At 41.6% G+C, this 11,930-nt stretch overlaps 1 protein-coding gene across 1 annotated transcript; it reads right to left on the reverse strand.

Moving 5' to 3' along the window:
- Positions 1-7,109: 7,109 nt before the first annotated feature.
- On the reverse strand, positions 7,110-10,258 carry LOC135489412 (guanylate-binding protein 3-like). The gene is made up of 5 exons (XM_064774761.1): positions 9,837-10,258; positions 9,007-9,296; positions 8,213-8,422; positions 7,778-7,880; positions 7,110-7,399 (listed from the first exon to the last, which is right to left on the reverse strand). The coding sequence occupies exons 1-5, from the start codon at positions 10,249-10,251 to the stop codon at positions 7,110-7,112; spliced, it is 1,308 nt and encodes a 435-aa protein (XP_064630831.1). The 5' UTR covers positions 10,252-10,258.
- Between the last annotated feature and the right edge of the window lie 1,672 nt (positions 10,259-11,930).

Here is an 11,930-nt window from a genome sequence, read left to right on the forward strand (position 1 = left end):
TTCGGGTGTTGCAAAGCTAAGAAGTGATCTAAAGGTACTAAGAAACGAGTTGAAAGCCGATGACAAGCAAACTCCCAATTGTGATTGCGACTCGAAACTAACTGATTTGCGCAAATCAGTCGATATGATACGCTCAAAATTCAATGTTCTGGATCGAGAAACCCAGGCCATAAGAAAGGAACCCCGTTATGCTGATCGTGTCCGTATGGAATCACCCACATCACCATCTTCGAGAATCAAGAAGGCATCCTCTCAACCAGTGATTGTCCATTCGAATCACAGCAAGGAGACACAAGCGGCTTCTCCTACGAATCATCCAGACACTTCAAAAGAGACAGAGGCTGCGCCGTCCGGCAAACCAAAAGACGCGACTCGTATCGAGAAAGAGATTCGAAATCCATCGCAAACTGCTGAAGAATCGCCACCAAGGGCTATCGGAACCGTAATCTTTACGAACCAATGTGCGGCTCAGAAACAAACGAATACTCATACCGTTCTATCTGATTCAACGAAACGGTTCAGTGATGAATTCTCAGGTGAAATCAGAAAAATCGCCAAAAAAGAGCTGTGGTCTTCGTTGGTCGCATCTCCCTAAGTAGCAAAGTACACGCATTAGTTAACTTTCTAGAAAATCAAGGTATAAATACACCAAGGGTTCGGCTCATACAAAGCAAGAACCGAGGCACGCAGTCAGCCAAAGTAATTGTGGATGAAAGAGACAAAGATGCTCTCCTAACAGAGCATTTTTGGCCCGAAGGTATCATGTGCCGTGAGTGGTTTGACTAGCGCTTTCTCACCATAATGTCCATACCAAATAATCAACCAAACTCATTTCGCATTGCATGTTGGAACGCTCGCGGTGCAATGTATGGGGCCAATTATATAGACCATCTTCTCATGTCACGCAACTTAGACATACTTGGAATCTGTGAGCATTGGCTATACCCGGACTCACTTAAATTTCTAGATACAATCAACAGTAGCTACAAATCGTACGGTGTGTCAGACAATGATCTTCTTTCGTCGCATATGAATCGCAGGGGGAAGGGAGGTGTAGCAATCATGTGGCACAAAACCCTTTCCCCTTTGATATGAACACTAGATATAGAGGGTGACCGAATCGTCGGAATATGTGTTAGCATCCCAAATCGCAGACCCACTTTTATCCTTATGGTATATCTACCAAGCGTCAATCATCCAGTGGAGTTCTTCGTAGAATATGTTGACTACCTTGCCGAAGTGCATGATGTATATGACTCGGTTGGAAACGTAATCGTATTAGGAGATGTAAACGCTCAAATCACAGGAGAGAGAATGCCAATAAGGCCGAACTGCCAAAGAACGCGCGTGCTAACAGCCTTTCTTAATAATGCTAACTTGCACTCAATTCCTGTCAGCTCCTGTTGTAAAGGGTCAATATTTACATTTGACCCGTACGAAGGCTCCCACAAGACGCTCATAGATCACATCTGTGTGAGCTCGGTAACACTAGAACATTCGAAGGACAATGAGGTAATCGATGATGAAACCCTCAATACATCAGATCACCTCCCAGTCTTCTCCGTGATTATGACATATGCCTGCGAGAATAGAAACGTAAAGCAAACAGATAATCGCGAAAATATGAAAAGACCGAAACGTACAACATTTCATTGGGTAACCGGAAAAACGTCGACCGACCGACCGACCGACTGACCGACTGACCTGCGAACCTACCGTCATATGCAGTATCCCTTTCGCTTTCTATAGCACATGTATCTGTGTAGTGCCCAGCGCAATGGACGTGATTGAGTCCGACGTGTCTGACAGCAGCATCTCCAGTCAATTATACCGGGAAAACGAGCCCACGCGGTAAGGAACTGATAACGATACTCTAAAGATATGCTTTGTCTACATGGTCGGTGGATATAAAAACATGATTTGGGCCTAATCTATGCACTGTAGTTTTTCTACTCGAGTGTCTCGACCGATGCAATGCATGAACTGCAACGCGCAATATGCATTTGTTGTCATTTGAACAGCGCACGTGCGCTTGTTTACAATTTCATTTCACATGACCTGCTGCTGTCCGACACGTCGGACTCCATCACGTCCATTGCGCTGGGCACTACACAGATACATGTGCTATAGAGAAGCGAAAGGGATACTGCATATGACGGTAGGTTGGCAGGTCAGTCGGTCGGTCGGTCGGTCGGCGTTTTTCCGGTTACCATTTCATTGGGCACGTTGTATCCGGTCAAACTTCCAAAGAATCGAGCATTATTGCGCAGCCCTAAAAGCTACGTTGCCAGCATTCGAGTCCAGTCCCTCAGCCTCAAACTGTGATGTTGATGACCACTACAATCAAATCATAAGCGCCATGGTAAATGCTGCCGAGCTGTCTATTCCGAAAAGCAATCTCAACAAAAGACTCCGTCCGTATTGGAGCTAGTGCTTAAAAGACCTGCATACAAAAATGCGTCAATTACGCCATGCTTGGGTCTTAGCGGGAAAACCCAGATAGGCCATGGGACGAGTGGAAAAAATGTGTCTAGAAAAAGGATTCCGTTTGACAAATTAGCGGGCAAATTGAAAACAGTCGTTTTTGGGTAATATGGGGGTACTGATTTCAAAAATCAATTTTCTCCGGCGTAAACTTGCACATTAAGTCAGAAATGAGACCCTTAATAGGGCCTATTAATGGTCCCAAAGTAGGGGTCAAAAAGTTGATGTCATCGAAACATGTCAACATGGGTATCAAAATGAAGGTCTATGGGGGTACTTTAACATTGCATAGTTTTTGGCCCCCTTAACGAACCGTGGGACCCCCCAGGGAGGGTTAAAAAGGGCAAAAGTGGTAACTTTGACCCTGTCCCACGATCTTCATAGGGACTATAAATGGATAAAAACTGTTTTATTTGACAGTAATCGTATAGACCTTCAAAATGATACCCATGACAACACTCTCGGGGTAAGGGTTGCCGAGATAGTAATTTTGACCCCTTTTTAGGCTCCAAATTTAAGATCTCGAAAACCTTTACCCAAGGGTGTCGTCATGGGTATCTATGAAAAGGTCTATGTGAGTACTGTCGAATAAAGCAGTTTTTATCCACATGCGGTGCCCATGAAGCTCATGGGAGGCGGTCAAAGTTTCCACTTTTGCCCTTTTTGACCCTCCCTGGGGGGTCCCACGGTTCGTAAAGGGGGCCAAAAACTATGCAATGTTAAAGTACCCCCATAGACCTTCATTTTGATACCCATGTTGACATGTTTCGATGACATCAACTTTTTGACCCCTACTTTGGGACCATTAATAGGCCCTATTAAGGGTCTCATTTCTGACTTAATGTGCAACTTTACGCGGGAAAAAAATTGATTTTTGAAATCAGTACCCCCATATTACCCAAAAACGACTGTTTTCAATTTGCCCGCTAATTTGTCAAACGGAACTTCACATTTTTCACACTCGTCCCATGGCCTAAGAGCTATGTCCAGTGATACACGAAAGCAATACAAGGACAGCAAACGAGGATTTCGCGCCGAAATGCGACGTTTATATGAAAGACTTCAGGAGCAATTCTATGATGAAATAAATGAAGCAGCAGAATTTGACCAAACGCTCTTTTGGAAATTACTGAAAAGTAAACAACGCAATCAATAGAGGCCACCTCCTCCTATGCGATTTAACGGGGAAGTGGTATATGACACCAGTGACATCTGCTCCAAATGGGCAGATTACTTTGCGAATCTTTACAAACCTGACCAGAGTGGTAAATATGACGAGACTTTTAGAGAGGAAGTGGAAAAAAGAATTCGTGAAATGGCAAACCAATCGCAAGGAATCCACATATCTGTGCTTGACGACCCATTTACCCAAGAAGAGGTAGAGTCATGTCTACGACTTCTTAAAAACGACAAAGCATCGGGACTTGACGGAGTCTCCAATGAACATTTAAAATACGGTGGCTCTGCACTTCACAAAGCGCTAACGAACCTATTTAATCAGTTTATGTTAACAGAACATGTACCGAAAGATGCAAACCAGGGTGATATCCATACCCTACACAAAGGAAAGGGAAAGGACAGGAGTGACCCAAACAGCTACCGTCCAATCACCATGTTGCCAACCGTGTACAAACTGTTTGAAAGACTCATATACGAGCGGCTTATAATATGGACCTGTGAGGAGAACATTATCTTCCCCCATCAACAGCAGAGCGCGTATCAGAAAATGCGCAGCTGTGTCTCAACGACATTCGTACTACAAGAAACAATCTCGCATCTATTAGAAAGGCATTCTAAAGTGTACACCTGTTTTTTAGATGCAGCTAAGGCTTATGACACTGTTTGGCAAGACGGATTGCTTTACAAACTGTTTAACTTTGGAGTACGAGGCAAACTATGGCGCATTATCGCAACCTGCTACCAAAATATTGAAAGCTGTGTCATGGAAAATGATATGTACTCACCGTGGTTCAGCATCAAACAAGGCGTTCGTCAGGGTGGAGTGCTCTCCACGTGGCTCTATCTGCTGTATATTATGGACAATCTCCTCTATACCTTAGAGAACACAAATTTTGGCACAAAACTAGGAGACATAGAATGTGGTTCCCCCTGTCATGCTGACGACCTAACCCTCGTCTCACTTGCCAAATATGGTCTTGATCACATGATGTCATGCAGTTTCAAATATTCAATCAAGTGGAGGTACGACTACAACTCAGACAAGTGCATTGTTGTGGTGTTTGGTGAGACACAGCATCAATGGCAAAGCATTTCCAATGAACGGACGTGGACGCTTGGAGACAAACCGGTTAAGGAAGCCGCTTCGCACATACATCTTGGTGTAATACAGAACAAATACAGCCGAACAACGACAACAGCAATTTTCGCCGCTCAAAAGCTAAAGAAAACTCTCATGTGCATAATAGGTCCGGGGATGCAACCCAACAAATTTAATCCCATCTCCAGTTACCATATCTACTGTAGAATATGCCTTCCGAAGGCACTTTACGGCAGTGAACTATGGTCCAATATGTCTGAACGTGACTTAATGATCTTAGAGCGTACTCACAGATTTTGTCTCAAACGAATGCAAGGATTTAGCAAAATCACTCGAACTGTAACAACACAAGCCATGATAGGAAGTATAAGCCTAAAAGTACTCATCGATAAACAATGTCTTCTATTCTTTTGACAGTTAGCAAGAATGCCTGAGCACCAACTCCCCAGGCGTGTTTTCAATTTTCGGCTCCGCTCAATGTTGAACAGAACAAATAGTTCCGAAACTTGTCTCGGGTATGTGCCAAACTTAATGACAGCAATGGACAGGTATAACCTTTCAAACTCCCTAAAAGAGTTCACTGAAAGTGGTCAACTAAGTGTGCCAACTGGTACCCCCTGGACGTCTTTAGTTCAAAAATCTGTTCTCAATCAAGAAAACGTAAACTTCAGAGCAGAATGTACACGCAATAATCTTTTCAGAATAATGAACATTGAAAAGTCTCTGGACTATCCGTCCTTAATATGGACAACCGCTCAAACTGATCGGAAGCACAAAAGCAACTATGCCTTCCTAGCTAAGCTAAACACACTACCAGAAACTATCACAGAAACAAAGTGCAATCGATGTACTCAATGTTATACCGATCCGCAACTTCATTTTTTCTGTGGATGTTCAGGTTTTTCCTCCCAACGTGAGAAATTTTGGGAACAAATTGAAAATGAATGCCCAGTTGAACTCAGCACAGCACTGTGGAACATGTGCGACGATGAACTCACAGAAACATTGCTCGGGAAACAACTTTCAGCTTTTGATTATGAAGAAAATGTAGCACTTCTTCGGATCACAGCACAGTGCTGGAATGTTTAGGCCAATTATCTAAAATGTTTTCCTTGCCTAAGACTACAGTCAATGTCTATTCTATAACTCTTTACCCTCGTGCTTTATTCATACATTTCGTGCCATTATACTCTTTCATGCACAGATTTATTCAAACTATACGCCAGAATCTTTCTCAAAATGAAAAATTCGCGGAATGGTCTCTTCGTGAAATCATCGACGTAATGTGACTGACAGTACACTCTTAGAAATAAAGGCTTTTGAGGTTTGAGGTTTTTGCACAACTTTTCAAGCATTTTACTTTATCCTTCTTGATATAAATCAAAATTACAACTGCACGTCAAAATTCGCAATATCCTATTTTCATGGAAACTAGCCAGTGAACATGGTTCAGTGTTCAATTACATGTAGAACTCGTTTCTATGGTCCCTGCGATATGCATGGAAGAATGCATCATCACTACTTTAATGGACGTAGAGCTGAAATAGTTTGTCACACATCTCCTCCGTCAGTTCAGATCGGATGAGCTCGAAACTTTTCCTGAAAGTCGTAGTTGATATGGAGATGGTCCTCGCCGGGTTTAACGGGTAAACTTTGCAGCGATCTCGGAGAAATAGCATTTTTTGTTCATTCTATATATGGGCATACTCATCAACATAAGGGGCCATTTCAGCAGGTCTAAATTTTCATATGGGGCCATCTATTAAATCAAAAGTGTGGTATTATACGAAAATAAGCCGGGAAGGTATTGGGGCCAGTATATGTTTAAAACACTCATCCATCTCCGCAATTTTCCCCCTTTATTTTGGTCGTACTCTTTCACCTTAAGTGTTAATTGCTCTTAATTTTTCGAAGTACCGTATAGAATTCATCACGTGATACACGTCACATAATAACAAACCGCCTCACCCGACCCAAGCACTGGGCGCAAGGTAGCGCACAGCTCCCTATATGAATACCCGGGGCAAATATAAAATATAATATAAAATCCCGATTAACATTTCTTTACTGCAATAAAAACAGGCTAACCACTGCAGATTAACAAGTGAGTGAGTGTTCCGGAACGAGTGGAGGCCGTGCGGAGGATGTCGAAAAAACCCTAGGCGAACTACTTCCTCCGTCTGGTGCTGCCACCCACTATGCTCGCGGCATTTGTTGTACTAAGTTCGTAACTTCACGCCATTGCCTCTTCACCATTCGCGAAATAAGTCGTCAAAATAACTCGAGACCACTTTGAAGAGTGGTGGAGTTTAGACAACATCACAACCCCCAGAAATATCATTTCATTTCACCCAAATTGCCCCAACCCCACAGTAAGCCAACAACCTAAAACAACCCGAGCCACGGGTAATATGCTAGTACTTACAATGTTCTCCATCTTCATTCTAGTGTATTCCTCTTCCATTTGGAGCCTCTTCTCTACCTCGTCTTTCATATCGCGCCTCATATCGGACATCATTTCTTCATTTCGTTTTTGTATGTCTTCCAATAATTCGGCATTCCTCTTTTCTTCTTCAATTCGTTGCATTTCAAGTCCTTCCTTTTCTCTTTCGGCTTGCTCGGTCTTCCGCTTTTGCTCTATAAAGTAATGAACGTGTTGTCAATAAAACGAGTAAAACATCATTTGATACCTTATGCAATGGGTCATTCAGTGGCGTGTGCCTTTTGGATCTTATTAAACTGACCGAACGTGCTAAAGCAATGCCATTATTGACCCATATTTCTATACTTTGTACATTCGTGAACCACATTGTCTTATATTCCCTTTTTAAATGCAGGCAATATTTTATATCTTGATAAGATGCAAAAACCTAGGTGGTCAAGATGTACTTTGTATTGCTCATAATTATCATAGAGGTCTTTAATAAAGATTTATTTACACACTGAGAAATCAGCTGACGTATTTCATTAGTTTTTGCCTGCCTGCACGACTTTATAATACACCCTCCGACCCACCTTCGAGCTGCCTCTGGTTTTCAGTGAGTGCATTGTCCATGGCCAGGATAACGTCTTCTTCAGCCCTCTTCTCTTCCAGGAATTCTAACAATTTTCTTTCTCTCTGAAAGAAGAAGTTTTGCGGGGCATTACACATGCTTGGCATGATCTTAACACTGGTCATATTCAGGGTTGCATTTGCACGAGGTCAACTTACAAGCGAAATCTTCCCAAAACTTCAGACTTACAAAGAACTGGATTCTTATTCTGAGATACCAGGAAAATGCATGGTTAGCTCTTAAATTTCAAAATTTTCTAGGGAGGACCCCAGATGGCGGATATCTGACGTATAGTTCCAGCTTTATCAAGTCTCCTATTCTTTGAGGAGTGTTTCTACGGTTATAGCAGATCTACGGTTGCCTATACACATACAACAATCATTGTACATCGACTTACCATGACGCCCAATCCACTGATCTGTCTGTACTTGTCCTTTAAGTTGCTCATGTCAGTACGGTATTCCTGGTAACCCCCAGGACGATTGTACCCATTGACCTTCTTGGCCTGTAGCTGTTCATTAAAAGCCTGGAGTGTAATATCACACTTCTCCTTCGACAGACGTTCGTTTTCTTCGATGTAGAATATTTTCTTCGCGTTGAGAGTTTGCTGAAGCAAAAGAAGCAAGTTACGTCATAGGGAACGTGAAGAAAAGAAAAAAAATCATGTTAAATTTTGGGAAAAGCCGACAGAAATTCGAGGGTGAGGGGTGAAATTTATCACCAAAATCTGAATTTTCTGAAATATCATCTCAGATACATTTAAATCAGGGTTTGGGTCACTTTTACCACTGTTTAGACCATCAACAAAACATACACCAATATGTGTCACTCCTTGTGGTCTAGGCATTACAACAACCCATTCCTTAAAATCTGGAATTTCTGAAAGAGGGAAGGGGTCTGATGAATTTCGTGGGTTTTTTCCTGAAATTTTACAATGTCTTCTTGTGCATGATCCCATAACTATAACATCGATGATATATGAGGTTCTGACCGTCTGTCATTTTGCCAAAGAACGTGTTCATTTTCTACCGGCATGCTGATGAAGTTCTCTCATTTGATTTCACAAGCCTGACCCCCTCGGCTTGTTCCTTATACACTAGTATTCTTAAACTACCAACTTTCACGACTCAGCGTGCTTTTTAACCACAAAATACTCGCCAATGACTGGGACATTCTTTTAGATTGCCATACCTCAAGTACTTTGATGAACTCTTTTATTTCATCGTCCTCGAGTATAACATCTGCACATATCCGCGCTGATATCGCTTTCAATATGGCTTTGTGCTGATGTTCAACGTCGTCCATTGACTCAGTTGGCATGTTGTGTTTAAAACTATCCATAGCTTGGCCGTATAGCGATTCGGCTTGTTCAAGCGCTCTCCTGTTTTCCTCTGCCTTTAGGTCTTCCAGCGCCGAGGAGATATTTGGAACATCTTTGTTACGGTAGGCGTTGACGTAAGTCTCGACCAACGTGGCTACCTCTGAAAAATGAACAAAATGAACAAAACGAAGCATTGTTTTGATCATCCCAATGACTAAAACCCTTTCGTGCCTAAAGCAGACTTTTTAAGAGGTAGCAATTTACATGTAAAAAACATTTAATAGACCATTATTGGGATGTGAAGAAGACAAACCTGTCACTTTTTTGGTCAAGGCAAAACAAGGCACCATCTCCCCCAGATGATTACATTTCATGTTAAGTATGTACACTTTTAATTTTCTTTTCTTTATTATCGGAAAATATGTTAGACATTTTCTAAATTGGCATTATGAATAAATGCTTGGTGATATTTTGATGATGACCACATGTGAAAACTGCCCTGAAATCAGGGGGAATACGCATGGTCATTTTCCAGTTTTATCCAGAATTATAATACTAGTATTAAAACCGTTTATAAATTTAGTATCAAAACCATTACTTGAGCTCATCAGTGTCTCAACTTGTGATCGGATTTTTTTATGCAAGTCATAGTGTCTGTTTTAATTCTAAATGAATGTTTCATTCGTCACGGCTAACTTACGACGGCCATTTATTTGTCTTCCATTCTGCAACACCTTGGACTTGCTCTCAAATAAGATGTACTGAAGCAATTTATTCATGGTTTCGATGAAGTCCTCATTCAGTTGATCATCGGCAACAGTGTCCATCTTTAACAATACACTCCTTCTGGCTGCTGGTATATCCAAGGTGAAACATTTCCTTCGCGGAAAGTACTTCTTGATTGAATTCCGTGTCTTCGCCCTCTGTCCTGTCTTGTCATCATTGTTATCAACAGCCAAGACACTCTCGAAGTACTCGTCTGCCGTGATTTCCCTCCCGTTCTCTTCCAGGTTAACGTGGCAATCTCTAACGACGTATACCAACTCTGGGAAGAACTTATGGAAGTTGTCATCATCTCCTTCTTTCTTTGCTTTCGAAACTAAGTACTTCGACATTTCAGCAGTAAAGATAGGCGAAGTTAAGGAAGGGATAACAACGTTATTGTACATAATAAACGTACTGCCTCCTATGACGTGTGAATTTGTCTGATCACTGAAATCGAAAGATATGGCCCAATGCTCATCTCAAGCAGTATTGGAATCAAATGTAAGTGGTTTCTTGCAGCCCTGACGGGTATGTCGCCAGTCCATTCATAATATTTCTGCACAAGAAAAACAATTCACTCTGTAGAATTAAAAGCTAAGAAGGGTCTATATAAATGGTCTAATGATTCAGAAAGGATACTTCAGCTTCTCAAATGCAACTTCGTCAATTGCCTTTGATCCATTGTAGATCATGGTGTCTGACAGAAGGCAGGTAAGAACAAAAAGCATCGCGTCACGTTGCGTGTCTCCCTAAACATATATATACTTATTTTGACTATCTAAATGCAATCGCAATGCTAAATGCAATCGGAATGTGTAATTTATTTATATTATATGCATATGAGCTGATCATCTGAACAACTTTAATGACTTCAAATGGCTCGATCGTTCTTGCCATGCTTTGTCCGATTCTGACAAGGTAGGAAGTTTCAGGTACTTATAGGGGGACTATACGCAGGAGTATGGGGCTAATTTGGTCATCTTCAAGTGACTAGTATACACAGTAAGGGCCCCTGGTCATGTCGTAAGACTCAGCATTAAAAATATTCCTCGTACAAGCGTGAATCATTTCGACGTACTGTGAGATGTGAGAGACCCCTATTGGCGACTTCGTATAACTTTATCTTGCCTACCTAGCTGCTGCCTATATTGTCCCTTTAAGACTTTGAAGTTTCCGATAAAATACAGCATTTTGTTTTTGACCAGACTAGGATTTATTGGGGCTTGTAATTTCTATCTTCTACGAGGATCTGTTCATCTCTCTTCCTCGCTCAATACTAAGGGCAATGGGCTTTAAACACGTTGAAAAATATACATCACGCTACCTTTTTCGTATCGCCGACGCCTTCTGTGTCCAGCAGAGCAAGCTTGCAGTCAGGTGAGCTTGGATGATCAATTAACATCAGCCACATTCCCTTGGTTTCAGGCTCGGACTTGTGGCCAACTGTAAACTCTTAGATGAAAAATAATTACATGTACCAATTTAAATGCAGTATATAATGATTGCAGGTACTAACATATAATGTAAATATGGATACCTAAAAAAAGACTAAAGCAGTTGGTGATCCGTAATCCTCGTTTGTTTCTCGAAAATATTTCTACGTGTCAATCCGTCGATGATTTCAGGATGTGACCAATCAGCAAATATTACATTTTTTTGAGAGAAATTCCACTCAAAGAATGTAAAAGTATCGTATAGTTTGAAATCAAGAAATGTCCGGAAAACACATATTTTGGGCACTTAATTTCCTTTTTCTCTAGGTAAGGACCCCCACACCATTAAATAGGAGGGTTAAAATTAGTTAGTTGCTTCTTGGAGAGAGGCGCACTGAAAAATCGTTGTGCTTTGCCCCCACCCCAAAGCCACCATACCCACATACAGGTTTTCTTTGCCTATAATGTCTTCTATACCTTCTTGTGCAACTGAAGATGTACCATACATTTAATTAGGCTCACCCACAAAGGGGTATTATCAGGAGTGGGTGTGAATACTCAAGAAATCTTTGTAGTAAACTCCGCCCTCTAGGCCT

This window comes from Lineus longissimus, chromosome 6, assembly GCF_910592395.1.
Source record: "Lineus longissimus chromosome 6, tnLinLong1.2, whole genome shotgun sequence".
In the NCBI taxonomy this organism is placed as follows: Eukaryota; Metazoa; Nemertea; class Pilidiophora; order Heteronemertea; family Lineidae; genus Lineus; species Lineus longissimus.

What these genes read in the sequence shown, in the direction of transcription:
- LOC135489412 (XM_064774761.1), bottom strand. Translation starts at nt 10,251, where the DNA reads ATGTCGAAGTACTTAGTTTCGAAAGCAAAGAAAGAAGGAGATGATGAC. An exon ending in TCAGTGGATTGGGCGTCATG is followed by an intron (nt 7,881 to 8,212) that starts GTAAGTCGATGT and finishes TTCTTCTTTCAG; the next exon opens with AGAGAAAGAAAATTGTTAGA. An exon ending in AAACCAGAGGCAGCTCGAAG is followed by an intron (nt 7,400 to 7,777) that starts GTGGGTCGGAGG and finishes ATTACTTTATAG; the next exon opens with AGCAAAAGCGGAAGACCGAG.